At 34.5% G+C, this 21,769-nt stretch overlaps 4 protein-coding genes across 4 annotated transcripts in view; 2 read left to right on the forward strand and 2 right to left on the reverse strand.

Annotated features, from left to right (window-relative positions):
* LOC130614292 (hemicentin-1-like) overlaps positions 1-21,769 on the reverse strand; it is a 38,249-nt gene extending 16,480 nt beyond the window's left edge. The window contains exons 1-4 of the mRNA XM_057435720.1: positions 21,707-21,769; positions 19,854-20,024; positions 18,844-18,933; positions 18,507-18,703 (exon numbers count right to left, since the gene is read on the reverse strand). Coding sequence (XP_057291703.1) covers positions 18,507-18,703; positions 18,844-18,933; positions 19,854-20,024; positions 21,707-21,761 — 513 coding nt within the window. The 5' untranslated portion in view covers positions 21,762-21,769. The remainder of the gene's footprint in view (positions 1-18,506; positions 18,704-18,843; positions 18,934-19,853; positions 20,025-21,706) is intronic.
* LOC130614295 (von Willebrand factor A domain-containing protein 7-like) lies at positions 1,801-5,743 on the forward strand. The gene is made up of 4 exons (XM_057435722.1): positions 1,801-2,165; positions 2,404-2,733; positions 3,681-4,160; positions 4,272-5,743. Exons 1-4 carry the CDS (start codon positions 1,937-1,939, stop codon positions 4,520-4,522), a joined length of 1,290 nt encoding a protein of 429 aa, XP_057291705.1. The 5' UTR covers positions 1,801-1,936; the 3' UTR covers positions 4,523-5,743.
* Positions 6,284-12,226, forward strand: LOC130614291 (hemicentin-1-like). The gene is made up of 13 exons (XM_057435718.1): positions 6,284-6,392; positions 8,066-8,180; positions 8,341-8,549; positions 8,638-8,820; positions 9,017-9,187; positions 9,258-9,428; positions 9,513-9,602; positions 9,681-9,877; positions 9,951-10,212; positions 10,405-10,737; positions 10,864-11,328; positions 11,499-11,693; positions 11,791-12,226. Exons 1-13 carry the CDS (start codon positions 6,338-6,340, stop codon positions 12,159-12,161), a joined length of 2,817 nt encoding a protein of 938 aa, XP_057291701.1. The 5' UTR covers positions 6,284-6,337; the 3' UTR covers positions 12,162-12,226.
* On the reverse strand, positions 16,284-17,524 carry LOC130614301 (uncharacterized). The gene is made up of 2 exons (XM_057435727.1): positions 17,180-17,524; positions 16,284-17,009 (listed from the first exon to the last, which is right to left on the reverse strand). Exons 1-2 carry the CDS (start codon positions 17,376-17,378, stop codon positions 16,789-16,791), a joined length of 420 nt encoding a protein of 139 aa, XP_057291710.1. The 5' UTR covers positions 17,379-17,524; the 3' UTR covers positions 16,284-16,788.

Consider the following 21,769-nt stretch of genomic DNA (forward strand, 5'->3'; position numbering starts at 1 on the left):
ACGTACCAGAAAATGCAACAATCCAACTCCAGTAGGAAGTGGTAAGGACTGTGTAGGTTCACGAGAAGAAACTCGTAGTTGCGCAAATGACTTCTGCAAAGGTGAGGAAGTTTTACTTGTTAAGACATATATCTTTAACATTTACAATTTGCACTGCTTAATTTTAATATCTGCTCAATTTGATTTCTTGTGCTAACTGTATCACATAGATTTTACGTTATCACAAAGTTGAATTGCGTAGGAGCAAGTACAAGTTTTTGCTATTGAGAAATAAAATAAAAATTCAACGCTATGTAGCCAAGTCAAAATAGTAGTCATGTAGAGTCCTTCAGGGTAAATTGCATACAAATAGTGATCCATTTGCTTTTCTTTCCAGTGAGAGAAAACAGATCTGTCTTATCTATGATAACAATTGCACAATCTTTAAGGAGGCCATTATAGACTTTCACCTCAGAAATATTTATAGAGATTCCATTGAGGGCACTCAACACCCTTCTCCACTTTTTTAGGACATGCTAGTAAGATGTCTAACTTATGAATTGTTAACCGTTTACTCCACACCTAGGATCATCGTGCATTACACGCAGCCCAAGACAAATTTACCTAAAATAAGATAGATTTATTGGATTTCGAGAGGCTAGGACAGCCTCTCCCTATCCATGGTTTTAACTTTATCAAAGTCTCTATTAAGGTTGTCCTCAAACTATAACAAAAATCTTAAAATAAGAGGAGTAAAAAAGTTCCTTATTGTCGACATTTACAACTAGAATAGAACAGATGTCACAACTGAATGAATATCCACAGTATATTATAGATTCCTATCAAAAGTGCTAATTAAGCTTAAAAAACCTTCCAGATTTCGCGATCATAATTCCAAAGGAAAAGGATGTGAAACAATAAAAAATAATAAAAAACACACATTATTTTACGATATCAATCTTGGTATTTCACATGTATTTCTCACTGGCTTTTAATATTCTAGTACCATGTATATAGCACACATAGGGTGTTTTAATTCCATTACTAGTGACCCATGTTTCTCTTGTTGTTTGTGTTTTCAGCGAATTTACGGACCTGGCTTTCAATACTTTCAATTGAGCCATGGCACGACATACGACTTCTTTTAAAGCATTTAAAATGTGTCAACCGACTAAATGTTTGTTATCATTAACTTTTTAAGTTTCTTCTCCCTTTTACTTGTGTTTTTGTGTTTTCTTCGCGTTCACAAACACAGCGTATTGGCTAAATTCATTATCATGTTCTCTAAGGCAAAAGTTTAAGGATTTTGAAAAATAAGGCCATAACACAAGTCTTATACTTCGAGGTTTACGACCTAGGTTATAATATCTTATAAAACTGTCTTGTATTTTCGTCTTTTTACAGGACCAACTGGTGTAGCAAAAGCCCAATCACTTGTCGAAAAATTTCTGAAGAACTTTCATAAAACCGAATATCCTAACAAGACACCATCAGGTAGGTAACATTTTATACTAAGAGAATAATTGTTAAGAAATTCTATTTCAACATTCAAAAAAAAAAAAGAAAAGAAAAAAAGAAATGTGAAGATTTTTTGCAACGAGTGCAATTCCACTAATTTCTCCATTTTTTTCCACCCAGGTAAATTTTACAAGGCCATCTTTGATATCCAAAAGGCAGTGGCGGATGAATTCATTCCAGTTGCCCGATTAGCTAAAGGAAACACAGTTGAAGGAAGATTGAAGGATTTGGAAAACTTCTTAAAAGTGGCTACAGAAGGGGGCAGCTTTAATTTTGCTCGTGCAACTTTGGGAAGAGGGTTATTTACTTTTTTAAAGGTAAGTAACGGTCAATTAAGGTTGCCTGTACTTCAAAACTATGAAGAAGCTTACTTATCTTAGAGCTAAATCCTTTTTTATCATTCTAGAAGAGCATCAAAGACGGTTTGCAGAGTGACGAGATGGTTAAAGCAGCTGATGTTTATTTAAAAAGAATCAAAAATAAAATTGGAGAGCAAAATTTTAACCAAATTATTCCAAGTCAAAGGGATAGTACCTTAATGTTTGTTATGGATACTACTGGTTCAATGGGAGAGGAAATTACTGTTTCCAAGTTAATCGCGAAATCTATCATTAATACAACTCGTAAATTTAAAGATGATTACATCTTGTCACCATTTAGTGATCCAGGTAACTTATATCTTGAGTGTATTGTCATTCCTGCGTGTCCTTTAAAGGCTACCGAATTTTTTTTTTAAAAGAAATACTGCAGCGGAAATTAGACTGTGACTATGTTCGATTGCACGTATTATATGTATAGTAAGTATGAAAATATTAATAAATGCGGTCCTTTTTGCTTATTTAAAGATAAATGTACAACAGAAATTAGTTGTATTGCTCAGAATAATCCAAAAATAATATTCTTTAGAAACTGGACCAGTTACTTACAAGAGCGATAAGGAACGTGCTGGATTTATTACTGCCATCTCAAACTTACGTGCTGAAGGTGGAGGAGATTGTCCCGAACTTGCCTTCAAAGGTATGCTTAATGCTTTAGACCAAGGACCTAAATATGGAAGCCCCATGTTTGTGTTTACTGATGCGACAGCTAAAGATGACTCAGCTGAAAACATGGAAGCTTTAAAGTCAGCTGCTGATATGAATTCTGCAACGATTACTTTCTTCACAAACACTGACTGTGAGAGACATGGAAAAATAGGAAATGACAGTTACAAAGAAATTGCTTTACACACCTCAGGTATATTAAGAATTTTATAAAAGTCACACTATGATTTTAATTAACAGGTCACAAAACAGTAATTTTAAGAAATATATACGAGGTCCCAATTAATATTTTAGTTAAAGTATGTTTGTGTGGACATATAACTTGATGCAGTAAATTATAACGAGAATGGGATGGACATTTTTAATTACAGATATCTCGTCCAACCTCTGTGGACATTATCAACGTATAAAATTTAACAGCGCAATAGTTCACTATTATATGTTCGATTATTATACACACATTATATACACATAATGAAGTTATCATGACAACACCATCAGAGATGTAGCAAGAACTCCCATGTTTGTCAACATGCGGAGAGGACAGGTCATGAACGTACTTTAATGGGCGTACTTCAATAGATAACTTTACAATTTTAAATAGAAATTGTGGAAGATATAGACGTCGAAAAATTGATGATGTACATTGACGCGATAAACCATCATTGAATAAACAGAAACAATCTTTAAAATTATCTTTGTTTAATTAGTTATCAGCAGAAGGGAAGAGATATTTGTATGTCTAGCGACTTTGTTATCCTTACTAGTCTTTCAGGTAGGTTCCATGTAACTAGGTTGTGCCGTGATCTATGTTATATTCTGTGATAGGTAGAAAATTACTATACCGTAATTCCTTTATCTATGTATCTATGTGCTATATGCTCTGATAGTAACTTCATTATGTGTAATATAATGTGAGTATAATAATCGAAGATATAATAGTGAACTTTTGCACTGTTAAATTTTATGCGCTGATAATGTCCATAGAGATTGGACGAATTATCCGTAAATTAACATGTCGATCAAACTTTTTGTTATAATTTACTGCATCAAACTTTTAGTGCATTTTAGTATTGTTAAAAAAATTGTTTGAAGTTATTATTATTAACAGAAGTATTGTTAGAATGTTCTTTTAACTAGGTCAAATCTTTCCCCTGGCTAAGGAAGCTACCCTTTCAGAAATTCAAGGCTATGTTGCAAGCAGTTTAAGACTAGACACGAAAATCTCATCAGCAAGTACTACTAAATCTAGATCAAAACGAGCAGCTAATTACCCTAGCCTCAAAATCTACAAATCCTACGAATTCTCTGTGGACGATAAAATTTCAAAGTTAATTGTTTCTATACCTACGGACTTAAAAACAGCGCGGAATGTTGAACTGAAAGATCCATATGGAAGAGCTGTGACCACATCGGACATCATGTCTAAGATGCGTATCTTCCAAATCGAAAATCCACGTAGTGGTGTATATACTGTGGAGATCCCACCAGAAGCTAAAAAGTATGAATACACGGCTGAAGCTGTTTCCAAAGATGCTATTGCTTTTGCTTACAACTTTATGTATCAAGAAAATCCAAGAAAAGAATCTCCCCCATTCTCATTGTATAACCCTATTACAGGTAAATTTTTTTATCCCCAGAAGTAAAACACATTTATAAAATGATAAATCAATCAATCGTCTATGCTTAAGAACAGAATTATACAATAGCACACTGCTTCCATCTTTATAGGTGTTGAAAACCAAATGATTATTCGCTTGGGTGGTGTACACAGAATTGATATGAACACAATTCGAGTTAAACTTGTTGACCTCCATGGTGAAGTTTTGCTGTCCAACTTAAAGCTGTCAGATTTAGATGCTGACAATAGAGTGCTCAGCACGATGATGACACCACCAGCAAAATCATTCAGAGTTAGATTAACTGGCAAGTTGATAATTGCATTTAAAACAAACCTGTGGAAAACAGTAAAAATAATTTGAAAGCCATTTGATTAAGATAACTTTGTGAGAAAACACCTAATTACAACCTTAAATATTAAGAGAATTTATCGGGACAAAAAGTGTAGCAGTCTGTCTTTTTGATTTTGCACAATTAGCGCCCCCTGATATATTTAAGAACTGTTGTTGGTTCAATCCAAGGCAAAGCTCGAAAAACTATATTTAATTAAAAATCACAACTTTGCAGGTAAAACAAAGACTGGTGCACCCTTTGAACAAATCTCTCGCGGAGTATCGAAGGCTTCTAACGTTTTCCTTCAACCAATTTTTGCCGGGGAGGAGTTTACAGTTTCTTCAGGCCAAAGAAACGTACCTGTTCAAGTTCGAGTTCTTGTTTTTGGCTCAAGTCAATATCAACCTTTAGCATTCACAGCAAAGGCAAGACGTGGAGGCATCACAAGAACAGCATCGAAAAGTATTCGTAAGATGGGTTTCGTGAACTTGATCTACAACGCACCAACTGGCATGAAAGGAAAGACGGAAACCATTGCAGTCACTGTAACCAACACAAAAACAGGAGAAATATCCAGAAACATCTTCTTAATTTTGTTGAAATAAACAACGAACTTTTTACTTTGAGTAACACATGACCTTTATTTTTGCCTAATTTTTGCTTATGTTGAGTTTGTTTTTTGTCTTTTCAAATCAAAGCAATAAAAAACTTAAATGAAACTGTTGTATTTAAGACGCCATATCCATGCGTTGACATCCTCCCAAAATTTGCCCAAATTATTTCGTCAATGTAGTTTTATATTTCACTGGATAAGTCAGTTCTCCTACAGTTAAGTGTTTTTAAGTGCATTTTACACTCGGAACATACAGCTAATTCATACAATAAGGGTTTAACTCTGTATTAGGACAGGCATGGTACATTTATCATTGTGTAAAACCACGCTGTAAATCACCTCCCGTTATCATTCAAGATCTATTAGATCTTCAACTACGAAACACGCCAATTGACGTCATAGGGAAGTCATTATACTGATATGCCGTATGTAACTTTGGACTTATTATACTAGAATAGACGCAATGTTTGAATTTCGTCTTCAAGAGCGAAGTTTTTAAAAAGAATTTTCAACTTTATTTGGAAGGACATACCTATACTGAACTTGCTACCGTGTACTTGTTAATGGTCGCTGACTGAGTTAGGTTCTTAGCTTAATTGGTTACTTTCAAAATCTTAACCTGAACTAAATTTTAATGACGTCACCCTGACCTGTTCTCCGAGGTTTTGAACCTATTCGGAAAACGGATCAGGTTATTCCATAATGCGGACATAACGGAAAGTGAAGCTAGCGCATTTTTGGCGTTGTTTACTTGGTTAACAAATGTAGGCTTGTGTTGTATGGACTGATATACGTTTTTATGACCTATGAAGCCCTGCACAATGTGGAAAATCGGTCTATAATAAAGAATCTGAGCGGATTAAAACTAGTTGAAAAAAATTACACGAAAACCTCAACTGCCACAATACGTGAACACCTTACATTCATATTTCATTTAATGGTTAATTTACTCGATATGATTGTTTGCTCGTTGCGCACGAAATGTATTTCTAAATCGCTATAACAAATTATGGGGGTAGTGACGTTTACTTCAATAAAAGAAACTCGTTTTTCACAATTCATTTGGGGTTTACAGATACTTAGTATTTTCTATAGGTTATTTTTACAGCATCAGTCTTGAACTTGTCACCCTGGTTTTAAGTACAAACAAGACTAAGTCGGGCCCATTCTTCCACGCTTATATAAGGCGTGACCAGAACGATATCCAGTAAGTAGTCGTTGAGAATTCAACATGAAGTGTGCACACTGCATCATAGCTATGTTAGTGCTGGTGGCATTAGTATCAGGTAACATATTCTTTAAGTCCGCGAATTTTTGACACACATTTAACTGCATTTAACTCTTGTAATTTTAAAAATAGTTATATAAGATGTTCTTAAAGTATAATATACCCTTCGTTCTCTTTTTTTACCATCTGTTTCTCAAAAGTTTTGTAGTCTTTCTAACATGCGTAAGTTAAATATCTCCATGATTCAAACAAATTTAACCTCAGTGTTTAATTTTTCTTTTGTAATTCGAGTGAAAATCGCATAAAGCGAACGAAACAAGTTACTTTCGAAAAATTATATGTGTAATTCAAATTACTGAGTTAATTAATTTCAATGTTTTTGAATTTACAAGAGACTTGTTATTTTAAATGGAAAAATTGAGTCGCGGGTTAATGTACATCAGAAACCTGTGTTTTCTTTCGTTCTATTTTGCAGTTTAAAGTGTTTTCAGAAAACTTTCTTAAATTCGAATCCCTCTCTAATTTTAATTTTTATCTTAGCGTATATTACGGTTACGGCGAAAATAAAAAATAGAACTTTGTTCATCGCTAAACGTTTTGGTGTATTTCTCACGCCATGATCACTAGATTGGAACAAATGGAATAACAATTCGAACGTCTCCAGATGATAAGATGCAACGTTAATATTAACATCTAGTTTTAATAAAAAGTTTGTTCAAAAATCAATATCTTAAGGAGCTATAGAATGCATTTATTTGTAATTTTATTATTAAGGACGAAGAAACTGAGACGGGAGTGTACTTGTTGAGTTGTGGGTTGCCGATAATATTTTTACGGTTTCATTTTGGAAAATTGAAAAAAGTTTGATCAGGTTGTTCACAGATATTTGTCTTCAGGTGAAGAAACAAATTTTCTTTGGAAGTATTAGACTTATCTTGCTCGTTGTACATGGAGTACACTGCGCAGAAAGCTCATCCTTTTATGTTTAGAAACTTACATCTGAAAACCCTCTGCTGTTAGTGAAAATCTTATTAAAAGATTATTGCAACGGAGAAGAGTGACAATAAACTTTTGTATTAAAAATCACTAACTGTTAAAAAGATCTTAAATGTTAATGTTGCATCGTATCCTCTGGGGATATTAAATTAACTATTACAGTTCTCATGGTGAAAGAAATTTACCGAAACGTTTAGTAAAAGCTTTGAAATTTTACTTGTTTAATTAAATTAGCGTACGTGCTTACATCTTACCTCTCAATTCAAAACAAATTAATCTCAAAATACTCGAACATATTTAAGAGCTTTTATTGCCTCGTTTACTTTTTTTACAAGCAGTACGAACATAAAATAAAAAGGTTCAAGCTTCTTGCATGCAAATCCGATCACCATTTTGTCGCCAAACATTAAAGTCATTTTGACGTATTACGTTGCTTGTTGCCAGCATTTGATCGAACTTTAGGGTATGAAGAAAATTCATTTATATACCAAAGTCGGTAAAATGAGTTTGGATTTGTCTTTGGAAACAAAAATAGCTATAAACCCTTATCGCTTGACCCTTTTATGTAACTAGCGCAACGTAATCATTTCACAAACGGAGTAAACCCGAAATAAGTTTAAACGAAAAATATTTCAAAGAAGGAGAAGAAGTGACTTGGAAAAACAAAGTTAAATTTCTGGTTTTTGCGATACTGTTAGTTCAATTTTTCTTAATACATAATGTCTTTTCTTTTAGGATGCGAAAAGAAATATAAAAAACTAGGTTGTTATTGGGAACATAAGGGTGGAGAAATTCTATTTAACGACAGAAATAACATTGACTGGAAGGATTTTTCTAGATATTTAACGAGGTAAATACAAAGTACATTTTCTAATTTTTGAACCCAGGAACGACGTTGTTTTTCACACTATCAATTATACTCCTTTTTGCCAAGATTCGAAAGTGTTAAAAATCATGTGCTACGACACAATTTTTAATGTTTAAAAATGTGAAAAGTTTATATTTTACAGAATCGCATGCAAATGCGACAAGACTGCTAAAGAAAAAGGTTATGACTTCTTTGCTCTCCGATACTATGGTATTTGCGTTGGCTTGTCTAAAATTGGTCATATCAAAAAACGCAAAGGAGGTTGTATGAATGCAAACTTCAAAGATTGTGATGATGCTGCACCAGGCGAATGCACTGGAAAGGACTTTGCTGAAACTATATATGAAATTGGTATGTATTGCAAACTCTGCCTAAACATTCTCTTTTCCATGCCATACACTAAAGTGTACTTCTATCATACGCCATCCTGTTTTTATAGGCGTCAATGGTGGTTACGGAGAATGGGAAAAATTCGGAAAATGTAGCGTATCTTGCGGTACTGGCCAACAAACAAGAACACGACCATGTAACAATCCTAAGCCCATTGCAAATGGTAACAAATGTGATGTTCTTGGTCCTGCTGAAGAAACAAGAGAGTGCGACGCTAAGAAAGTTTGCCCAGGTATCATTTTTTTGTTTCCCTTGCGTTCGTTAAGTCGAAACGTCACAGCCGTTAGTTTGCATATACTGTTCACTCCCATCCTCACCTGGACTATATAACCATTTTTATGCTCTTTGTGATATTTAACGCAATTCTGACCCGACGTTGATAAGGTAATTATGGTACGTAGTTTATTAACGACATGTTTCATGTTTAGTCGATGGTAAATTTGGTGAGTGGTCATCGTACGGACCATGCAGTGCTAAATGTGGAGGAGGTTCACAAACAAGAACCCGAGAATGTAAGTCACCTGCTCCTGTTGGAACTGGAAAGAAATGTGTTGGTCCCACAACAGAATCACGAAAGTGCGGAGTGCGCCAATGTTCAGGTATAGTAACTTTGGCACCTGTTTTTGTAAACAAGTAACTTTTATTTTATCACCCAGAATTTTTTAACAGTGGATGGAGGATTGGGTGATTGGTCAAGCTACACTTTATGTTCCAAAACATGCGGAGGAGGTGTCCAGACGCGTACCAGAAAATGCAACAATCCAACTCCAGTGGGAAGTGGTAAAGACTGTGTTGGTCAACGTAAAGAAACTCGCGGTTGTGCAAATGACTTCTGTAAAGGTAAACATGTCTCTTACTACTATTAAAAATCCACATGTTTAGTTAAGAATTATTATTTTTAAAGTATTGTTTGTTTTGCTAAAGGACCCCCTGGTGTTGCGAAAGCTCAAGAACTTGTCCAAACGTTCTTAAAGAATTTTCATAAGACTCATTATCCTGAGAAGTCACCATCAGGTAGACGTCTTATTATATATATTATAAGAAGTTCATTGCCCTACTATGAAGTGTCAGTCTAAATGTGTGTATTTTTAGGTAAATTTTACAAAGCAATTTTTGATATCCAAAATGCAGTTGCCGAAGAATTCATTTCAGTTGATCCATCGGCCAAAAGAAAAACAGTTGAAGAAAGATTGAAGGATTTGGAAAGCTTCTTGAAAGTGGCTACAGAAGGAGGCAGCATTGATTTTGCTCGTGCTACTTTGGGGAAAGGATTGTTCACTTTTATGAAGGTAAGTGATAGAAAAATTAATGGGGTGTTAAAGTTTGCCAACAAAGTTCAAATTTGAAATTCCCATCGTACAGCAAAAAATCACGGACGGGCTTCCAATTGACGAAATTGACAAAGCAGCTGGTGGTTATCTACAAAGCATCAAGGATAGCATTGGAGAGAAAAGTTATAACCAAATAGTCTCAAGTCAAGGAGATAGTACCTTGATGTTTGTTATGGATACTACTGGTTCAATGAAAGATGAAATTACAGCTTCTAAAGCCATTGCAAAATCTATCATTGACGCAACTCGTGATTTTGAAGTTGACTACATTTTGTCACCATTTAACGATCCTGGTAAATTTTATTTCCTCATTTGGCCGTAATATGACCTAAAATGTCACCAAAGTTGAATTTTGTAAGAGGGTAGCTATGTATGTTTAATAATAAGTAAAGTAAGAAAATTGAAAAAAGCGACAATTTACAAGAAAATCAGATAGATGTGCAATTCACATTAATCAAGTTAATCTTAAAATTAATATTTTTTAGGAACTGGACCAGTCACTTACAAAAGTGAGAAGGAACGTGCTGGATTTATCACTGCCATCTCTAACTTACATGCTAAAGGTGGAGGAGATTGTCCTGAACTTGCTATCAAAGGTATGCTTAATGCCTTGGATCAAGGTCCTCAGTATGGAAGCCCCATGTTTGTGTTTACTGATGCAACAGCTAAAGATGACTCAACTGAAAATATGGAAGCTTTGAAGTCAGCTGCTGATATGAATTCTGCTACGATTACCTTCTTTACAAATCTTAATGGTTGTACTAGAAGAGGAAAAACGGGAATTGACAGTTACAAGGATATTGCTTCATACACGTCAGGTTCGTTATTTTTAAAAATACTTGTCATTACAATTTCTGTATCTGTAGGCTCTGTAAGGAAATTAAGCCCTACATACATTATACGAAATTGTTTTTAATATTTTAATGCAGTTTTTGTTTACACAGGTCAAGTTTTCCCTTTAAAGAATGAAGATGAACTGTTGAAGTTCAAAGATTATGTTGCAAGCAGCTTGAGTCGAGACACAATGATTGCATCAGGAGGCACTATCAAAAGCAAATCAAAGCGATCTGTCTCGCCTGGACAACACAAATTATCAGTTGACGACGGTATTGCCAAGTTAATTGTTTCGGTAGCTACAAGCGTTCAAAACACGGCGCGATTCGTTACTCTGACAGATCCATCTGGAAAAACTGTGACTGCATTGAACACAATGTCAATGATCCGTATTTTCCAAATTGACGATCCAAGTAGTGGTATTTATAGCTTAGTGTTTCCATCAGGAGCTGGAAAGTATGAATACACGGCTGAAGCTGTTTCCAAAGATGCTATTGCTTTTGCTTACAACTTTATGTATCAAGAAAACCCAAGAAAAGAATCTCCACCATTCTCATTGTATAACCCTATTACAGGTAAGCTTTTCGAGTTCATAATTACCAAAAACTAAACATGAAGCCTGCAATATCTTTCCCGTTAAACGAGAAACTCTTGAGCAACTTTGTTAAAGCCACATTGTTGTCTACTTCCTAACATCCGCTGCAAGAAATTTTTGTTTAATTTATTAATTCTGCTTTCAACATAGGTGTTGAAAACCAAATGATCATTCGCCTTGGCGGTATACACCGAATCGATATGAACACAATTCAAGTTGACCTTGTGGACATCCATGGAATAACGTTGATTTCCAACTTAAAGCTTTCAGATTTAGATGCTAATGATAAAGTACTCAGCACCATGTTGACACCACCTGCGCAAACATTTAAAGTCAAGTTAACTGGCAAGTGCATTTTATGAATTACTGGTCACAAAAACAACAACAAATAACGCGTGTTGCCATAATATACATAACCATTTTTTGTTATTTTGATTCCTAGGTCGAACGAAGACCGGTGCGCCATTCGAACGAATTTCTCGTGGTGTATCAAAAGCTTCTAACGTATTCGTTCGACCAATGTTTGCTGGAGACCAGTTCACAGTTACATCAGGTGAAAGAAACGTAGCTGTTCAAATTCAAGCTCTTGTTTTTGGCTCAAGTGAATCTCAACCTTTAACATTCGAAGTAAAGGCAAGACGTGGAAGCATCACAAGATCTGCATCGAAAAATATTCGCAAGATGGGTTACGTGAAGTTGATCTACAACGCACCAACTGGCATGAAAGGAAAGACGGAAACCATTGCAGTCACTCTGACTAACACACAAACAGGAGAAAAATCGACCAATCTCTTTTCCATCTTGTTGAAATGAACAAATGTGCAATTTTTTTGTAATGAATTTTTTTTTGCAAATAAATCTTGAATTTTGTGGAAAAATTAACTATGCGCGAAAATCGGGAGACGCAAACTTTACACCAATCCGACACAGCATTCTACCATTATCAATTTTAACGTGTTTTGGACCTAGTCTGTAGTTAGTTTTGGAAGAAAAAGTTCGTACCGCTGTGTTTTTCCTAAAGACAGCCGATTCTTCGGCTTTACAGAATTATTTTTGTGAATTTAAGTGAAATTCAAGAAACTTCTAAAAAAATAAGCCTGAAAATTGCTGAACATAAAAATAGATACGATTATACCCCTATTTCCAAAAGTGGCTCATAGACAGACAGCGAGTATTATAGATAATGTATTTTTTTTTATTGTTCAACATCATTACTTTCCACAAAAACTTTTTCTTTGCTTAACTCAGCCTGCCAATGTTTCTTAAAATTTAGACAATATGAGCCTCATGTTTTTTATAAAAAAAAGACGTGTTGTAACTGAAGAAGCTTTACTGGGTAATGGTAATAAATTAATAATAGTAACATTAAATAGTATGTTTTTCATAGTAAAAAAAGCTGAGCAATGCAGTATTATATCAAAAACATTTTTTATCGCAGGCTGAAACAAAACATTCTCACTTTAAAGTAGAAACAGAAGATTTGGATGGTCTTGACAGGCGGGAACTACAGAAACCAATGTTATACGCTGTGGATGGTGCGCACAGTTCAGACATCAGGCACAGAATTTATAAAAAGAGTTCAAAACACTGATTCTTTTATCAAACTTTTACTGGTGCGTACTCCAGTACACTATGACTGAACTCGCACTTGCAACGGATGGATAACATTTCTGTGTGAAGTTCATGGTTTCAGATGTTTATTAAAATGCTCCTAAAGCATCAAATCGACAAAATGCTACGTTATTTCCCTGCCGCCATGTGGAAAACTTGGGTTTCAAGTTTTGGCATCAATTCATAACCAAATCAATGCATTCATACATAAATGTTGCTTTTAGGTTGGGAAGATATGCAACTAATGAACATTCATAGGGTTATTATGAGAGAGTTGGCACAACGAGGCACCTCCTAGAAATACTAGAAAGTGTATATCTCTAGATATTTGTTAGACTAGCCATGTAAAATACGCACATCTATTTATTTTTCAAAACAGGAGTCAGTTGGCACAGAAGTCGGTTGGTGTGTCTGTAAAAAATCTATGTAAAAAAACAGAAAAATTATGCTGTAACGGGTTAGCAAAACGTATTCTTGAAATAAACCCTACTGAAGTGCCAAAAACTTCAGCTAAAATAGCTAGCTAGGTTCGGTACCTATAGCTACCTAGATGGTACATTGATTGCTAAATAAAATTTAATTGATTTGTGATGGTTTTATCAAAAGATGCAACAACAATTAGCTTACTGCCATTTGTCTGGTGAATGAAAGTGGGATAAAAACCAGAAAAAAATCCGACATCCCGTCCAATCCAGTACAGCTGGTTATTTTGTTTGTTTCCCTTCGTCAATTTAACAATGTTTCACCTGGTATAAAGAACAACATTGATCGCACAATTCATCCACTTCTCAATTTTTATCCATTGATGCTCCGCAATTTCTGCGAATTTTGTTTTAACGAATTGAACAACTTCGATCCTAGTGTCTGTAGCGTTTTTTGATATGCGTTGGATTTTGGATGGACACTTCGAAAATTAAATACTGAAAAATTACACTTCTAAGCTAGGTGTCTACCAAGAACATTTTTTATCGCGAAAACCCCAAAATAACGTTTTGTTTATAAAGAATGTTAAAAATTCGTAACAGAAAAATTCAGGTAAGTTTTTTTAAAAAAAACTGTTAAATCGCAAAAATATTTCAATGTTATTGACTTTGATTTGATTTTGACCATTGCTGGTAATTTTATTCAAGGATGCAACAATGGCGAATATTCCTAAAAAGTAATTTGATTATTTATTTTCTTTATTTTAATAAAGGTAAAAAAAGAATATAACATTAAAAAGTCAAATAACACGGCATAAGTTTTGTTTCGTTTGATGCTAAAAGGACTGGGAACTAAATTATTAGAGTTCTGTCCTCTTGCTGACAATATATTTTGTGAACGCCACAAATCGCAAAATTTTTTAATCTGATTTTTTTAAATGTTTGCACTTTCAATTGTCCTAAAAGTCCCAAGTTTATTTAAGTGTGTTTTTCAGTCTTTATTTTTAATAAAATAATAAGGAAAATAAATACACAAATAATTAATAAAATGCTTTTTTATGATAAGATTTATTCATTCTCATCGTTGTCATCTTCATTTGTAGATGTAGGCTAAGTACCTATGATATGATATGACAGATAGATTGATAACCGAAATTTTAATGTAAACTAATCCAGGATAACAGGACGACGATCGCAACTTGACAAAATAAAGTAACTGCACGTACTAATTTAAAATTTTTATACATAATTAGTCGTTAGCCCGTGGAAAATCCACGGGTTCGCCCGTCCTTTTTATACTGCATTGCGTTTTTCTCGCTATTGTGCAGCTAAGCTACCATTTTGCGTGACAGACAGACAGATAGACGTATACGGGCATTATAATATAGATTACTATGAAATAAATTATGATATCTTGTATGAATATGGCAGATCTTTGAAAGAGTTTTACACTACGGGAATTGAAAGTTACTGCTCCTAGTAGAAATTTTTGCTGGGGTCTGCTGTTGAAATCAGCGTTATGTGCTACTGAAGTTAAACGAAATTTACAAAACATTTAGTTTAGAGAGCAGGTTGAAACTCTTGACCTTTATCTCATCACGAATTATTTGATTAATGAGCAAGACGATGTATAGCTAATCCAATGGTTTTCTATCAAACCATAATCATTTATTATTTTTTTTTGAGTTTGGAAGTTAAGATTTAAATGATTATAAGAACTCTAGACAAATAGATAGTACAATCTTTAACTTTTACATGTACTTTAAATGCAAGCAAAAAATTTTGCACATATATACAAAAAACACACAGTGCAGAAAATTCCTAAGTGTTCGCAACACACCAAGTTGCGGCTACTGTTGAAAAAAATATGGTAAAATACGGCCTTGCACGTGCATGACTGGAGTGAGTAAACTGGCAATTATGTTGTGCCGATGATATTTCGTGTTGAGTCTGCAGTAATGTTGGAGCTAACCATTTCAGCTACTAGTATAAGCTAGAACAGCTAGAACATAATTGTATTCCTCCAAAATAAAAGACCTTTAACAAAATTTCATTGTCTGACTTACCGAAAGCTGTTAGAGATAGACCAATTGTTATTTTATTGTTTGGGCAGCCCGTTGTGATATTATATTGGTTCTGACAGACAGAAACGGTTGATAAACAACCTTCAACTGATGAATTACAATAAAGAGCGTTATTTAAGGACAATAATAGGGCCCGTGGAAAAAATTACACAGTCAAAAACATCTGTCAATTTAAGTAAGATGACGATAGCAATTACCCACCCATATACAAAAAAATTATTGGAAATTTATATAATTTTTTTTCTGTAATATATAAAACTTGAAATGCCGATCAAGAAAATGTATACGATTGTATGCCCTTTCGACGAACGGTTGAAGTAATACTGGGGTTTAAAGGTATTTGATGATATCATTAACCCGTATGTTTCAAAACGGATAGTTTTACGCAGCTGTAAGAAATTAGTTTCATTTGTTTCCTAGATATTCACATAGAAGTTGACGTCAGTTATTTCCTCTCGTTCCCAAGTTGTTTTGCCTCAAACATAGAAGTACAGCGCATTGGTTTTACTAAATATTCTTTGATCAAATTCTGTAAACAAATTATTTGAAATTTTAAAATTATTTTTTTAAATTTGCACATACTTCAAGAGAAAATAATGGCTTTGGAACGCCAAATTTTGGCAAGGTTCGGTATTTTCAATGACAGACAAAGTTTGTTTATTAGGATTAAGAGACTAATTGATGTTTTGTCAAGAAAATAATGTATTTAATGTAAATAATGTACTTTATGAAATATCCCTTACTTCAAATTCAAAAAATAATTCCCTAATATAGAAGAACCAATTGACAAACTTTAGGAAAAACACCACTAGCGGTAGTGTTTGTATAATTTTTCTTCTTAAACTAATTAGAGGCTAGGCCATATAAAATTTTACTTCAACAAGATGGAAAAGGTGTGTGTGGAATTTTCAGCTGTTCTTGTGTTGGTCACAGTTACTCCAATAGTTTCTGTCTTTCCTTTCATGCCCGATGGTGCGTTGTAGATCAACGTCACGAAACCCATCCTGCGTATATTTTTCGATGCTGTTCTTGTGATGCTTCCACGTCTTGCCTTTGCTGTGAATGTTAAAGGTTGAGATTCACTTGAGCCAAAAACAAGAGCTTGAACTTGAACAGCTACGTTTCGTTCACCCGATGTAACTGTGAACTGGTCTCCAGCAAACGTTGGTCGAACGAATACGTTAGAAGCTTTTGATACACCACGAGAAATTCGTTCAAATGGCGCACCAGTCTTTTTTTGACCTGCAAGTCAGAATTTAAATCAAAGTACTAAGGTATACTATTGCAATCCAAGTTAATTTTTTTGTTTTCCTAACCAATAATTCATCTACAACATAAAATGCACTTGCCAGTCAATCTGACTTTAAATGCTTGCGTAGGCGGTGTCAACATCGTACTAAGTACTTTATCATCAGCATCCAAATCTGACAGCTTTAAGTTGGAGAGCAAAACGTTTCCATGTATGTCTACAAGATCAGCTCGAATTGTGTTCATGTCAATTCGGTGTGCACCTCCCAAGCGAATAATCATTTGGTTTGCAACACCTATAAGATAAAAGCATTAACTATCATTAAAACAGAAACTTCTTCGAGCAAATGTTAGGAAGTAGACAACTAAGAATGTGGCTTGAGCTAATTTGGTTTGTAAAACTTTTGATGTCCTATGTGGAGGCTTTATTTTTAGATATTGGTAATTATAAACCGATAAAGAGTACCTGTAATAGGGTTATACAACGAGAATGGTGGGGATTCTTTTCTCGTGTTTTCTTGATACATAAAGTTATGAGCAAAGTCAATTGCATTCTTCGAAACAGCTGCAGCGGTGTATTCATACTTCCCAACTCCTGATGGGAACACCAAGCTGTATACACCACTACTTGGATTGTCAATTTGGTAAATACGGATCATTGACATTGTGCTCAATGCAGTCACAGTTTTTCCAGCTGGATCTGTCAGAGTAACGAATTGCGCTGTATTTTAAACGGTTGTAGTTACCGAAACAATTAACTTTGCAATACCATCGTCAACTGAGAATTTGTTTTTTCTGAGTGAAACAGATCGCTTTGGTTTGCTTCTGATGGTACCTCCTGATGCAATCATCGTGTCACGACTTAAACTGCTTGCAACATAGTCTTTGAACTTTAACAGCTCAGCATTATTTTGTAAGGGGAAGATTTGACCTGTATGTTGAAACAAAAAGTATATAAAAACTTTTATTACTGCTTCATACAATGTGTAGACGGGCTTAGTTATCCTACAGGACCTATCTAAGTTAGGTACTGAAATTGTAATGAGAAGTATTTGTAAAAATAGCGAACCTGACGTGTCTAAAGCAATTATCCTGTAACTTTCAATTCCACGTCCACAGCCATTTAGGTTTGTGAAAAAGATAATCGTTGCAGAAGTAACTTCGGCAGCTGACATTAAAGCCTTCATGTTGTCAGCAGAGTCGTCCTTGGCTGCCGCGTCGGTAAACACAAACATGGGGCTTCCATATTTAGGTCCTTGATCCAAGGCGTTAAGCATACCTTTGATAGCAAGTTCAGGACAATCTCCTCCACCTTTAGCATGTAAGTTGGAAATGGCACTGATAAACCCAGCTCGTTCCTTATCGCTCCTGTAGGTCACTGGTCCAGTTTCTAAATGAAAGTTGACGTATTATTTTTGTGGTAGTAAAATATGAAGATCTGATTTAATATTAAATTACTTGGATCGTTGAATGGTGACAAGATGTAGTCAACTTTAAAATCACGTGTTGCACCAATGATAGATTTCGCAATTGACTTCGAAGCAATAATTTCACCTGCCATTGAACCAGTAGTATCCATAACAAACATCAAGGTGCTATCTCCTTGACTTGAGAGAATTTGGTTATAATTTTTTCCTCCAATGTTATCCTTGATGCTTTGTAGGTAACCACCAGCTGCTTTGTCAATTTCGTCAATTGGAAGACCGTGCGTGATTTTTTCCTGTAACGATGGGAATTTTAAATTTGAACATATATCTTTGTTGGAAAACCTTGTTAATTTTTCTATCACTTACCTTCATAAAAGTGAACAATCCTTTTCCCAAAGTAGCACGAGCAAAATCAATGCTGCCACCTTCTGTAGCCACTTTCAAGAAGCTTTCCAAATCCTTCAATCTTTCTTCAACTGTTATTCCTTTTGTTGATGGATCAACTGAAATGAATTCTTCAGCAACTGCGTTTTGGATATCAAAGAATGTCCTGTAAAATTTACCTGGAAAAGAACTATGTATATCCTAATTGAGTAGAATTTTTTTATTTTTTTTTACTTTTTCTTTGATATTTTAAAGTTGTAATTGAATTTATGTTACTTTTCTAAGAGGAAATAGTCTAATTGTATAAAAGGTTAGTTACCTGATGCTGTCTTGTTGGGATGTTCGGCTTTATAAAAGTTCCTCAGGACTTTTTCGACAAGTGCTTGGGCTTTTGCTACACCAGTTGGTCCTGCAAAAATACAAAAATCGATTCTATTTTTACAGAGCTTAATGGGTCGGAGATAAACTACGTGTCGCATCTAAGAAATATGATAATCTATACCGTAAAGCTGGAAGTATTTGTTTTATTAACTTATCTGCGACTTGACCAATCTACAGTTTTGCTTATCGTCTGTACAGAACGTTGAAGAAGTGAGTATATGGATAGACGTTTCATAACAGACAAAAAAAAAGAATAAAGAAGCACTCCTGCATAAAAACAATATAACTATATTAAAGGAGGAATAATAAAAAAAGGTTTAGTCATATTTTAGTCGTTCCTTGGTAATCCGTATCCATCAAGAGAAATTTATCACGAATATCGTTAAATAATATTGACCTAATGATCTTTGCTACCATCTAGGGTTTTGCACAGATCATATCTCAAAGAGCAACCGTTAAACTTCTGCCTTAGAAAACATGATGACGAGTTTAGTCAATACGCTGTGTTTGTGAAAGCGAAGAAAAAATTATGGAAGACAGATAAAAAGGAACAGGAAAAAAAAAACGTCGATGATAAGGAACATTGCTTGACATACTCTAGATACATTGGCAGAAATCATATGTCCATCGATGGTTCAATTAAAAGTATCGAAATCTATGTGTGTCAACTTACTGAAAACACAGACAACAAGAAAAACATGGGTCCTTGGTGATAGAACTAAAACACTTTACATGTGCTATCTACATGTTACTAGAATTGTAATAAGCAGTGAGGAAAAAATTCAAAATATGTGAAATACCAAGATTGATTTTTGCAAAAAGTGTTTTTTTTGTCTTGTCTTTAGTTAGCAAAAGACATTAAATAGATCAGATATTATAATCAAGTAGTGCGTGTTAAATTTAAAAGATATATGTCTCAACAAGAAAAATTGATTATAACTTGCTCACCTTTGCAGAAGTCATTCGCACAACCGCGAGTTTCTTCTCGCGCACCAGCACAGTCTTTACCACTTCTCACTGGAGTTGGATTGTTGCATTTTCTGGTACGTGTCTGGACACCTCCACCACATGTTTTGGAACATGAACTATAGCTTGACCAATCACCCAATTCTCCATACACTAAATAATAATTAATGTCATTGAAACAAAAAAATTATATAGTTCATATTAAATATGAAAGATTCTCTTGTAGATTTTGCCTGGGAAATACATTGTTTTGTTTAGCTAATTACAATTTGAGTTTTAAAAGTTTTGGTAAAAATATTAAAACTTAGTTTGTTCTGCTTGTTAGTAATAATAAACTTCTAATGACTTGACTTTCTTGGAATTCATTTGTATGGCAATAAGAAAAATACTTGATGGTGTCTTCTCATGATAGTTGGTTTTATGAAAATTAAGACGCTAGTCGCCCCGATTGTTTGCTCTTAAAAATAACTTAATAACACAGAATAAAAGAACAGAAAGCAGTAAACTGCAGCAGATACATTTGATCAGGAAATGTTGCGAAATTGAGACAGGCTATGATCTTTGTAAGAAGGTAAAAACGATTTCTGACACCCGAAGAAAACTCTCACAAAATCAATGAAACAGACATTCGAGGCGTGCACTGGATATAAATAAATTTGTATCTCTTTAATAATAGCCTTCGTCTGTCTGTGTGTCCACAAAGGTGCGTCCTGTTACGGGAACACGAAATGCAATATATAAAGGACGGGCGACTCTGTGAATTTTTTCACGGGCTATCGGCTAGTTTCTTTAATAATAGCCGTATTTGTCTCTCTGTCCGCGATAGGCAAGTCCCGTGGTGGAAACACGAAATGTGATATATAAAGGACAGGCGACCCCGTGGATTCTTGTGGTTAACGGCTAGTCTATGGTATAATACCCGTATACGTCTGTCTTTCTGTCTGCCTGTCACGCAAAATGGTACCGCAAGTAGCGAGAAGCACACATGCGGTGTAAAAAGAACGTTCGAGCCAGTGGATTTTTCCATGGGCCACCGATTAGTTTAGCAAATTCCTGTAATTTTAATTTAAAGGGGCTACGAAACGATTCAATAAGCTCAATCCCCGCACATTCCGAAAAATGGGGTGTAATAAACGGTGGGAAATTATACACACTTTAAAACCGCACGTCTAGACAACCTGTTAATGAATAACTCCAATTTTTTTTGATGAGTTTGCTACTTTTTTATTTTTATTTTTCCATCAGTATTCTTTCTAGCGGTAAAACATGCTACGATCTGTAAAATATATTAAATATCGGTAAATCGAAAGTTTGTTTTGACAAACAGAAACAACACATGGAGCTGTATTTGTTGAAAAATGCTACGCTACTAGCTTTAAGAAGGTAATTAGTACCTCTAAAAAGATTTAAAAGTCATGTGCAATAAACTTGTACGTTTCTATGCAAAGATATAGTTAGCTAGCTAGATCAAAAAGTTTGAAGTTTATTTGAATAGAAAACTTGAGTTAAAAGCAAGGTAATTGCTTATATCGAATAAATTATGGATATCCAATATATGTAGAGGACCTTTCTGTCATTTTTAGCTATATTTTGATGCCCAATATTATATTTAAGATGTTATTTTCGTCCTCAGTGATCATAAATTTTTCAAACGCCATTAGCTTGACTTTTGTGTAAGTCACTAAGGTAGAAAACCAACAGCCGTTTCGTAGCCTCTTTAATATACCTCTTAAAATCAGCGTCACATTTAAGGAAGATTTGGAATGTCTGAATGTACCAATTATTTATTGTGTGTATAAAAAGAACTTGTATTAAAAATATAAATTTCTTATTACCTGATACTAATGCTATAAGCACCATGGTAGCTATGATGTAGCGTGCAGACTTCATGTTGACTT

Source organism: Hydractinia symbiolongicarpus, chromosome 11, assembly GCF_029227915.1.
Source record: "Hydractinia symbiolongicarpus strain clone_291-10 chromosome 11, HSymV2.1, whole genome shotgun sequence".
Classification (NCBI taxonomy): domain Eukaryota; kingdom Metazoa; phylum Cnidaria; class Hydrozoa; order Anthoathecata; family Hydractiniidae; genus Hydractinia; species Hydractinia symbiolongicarpus.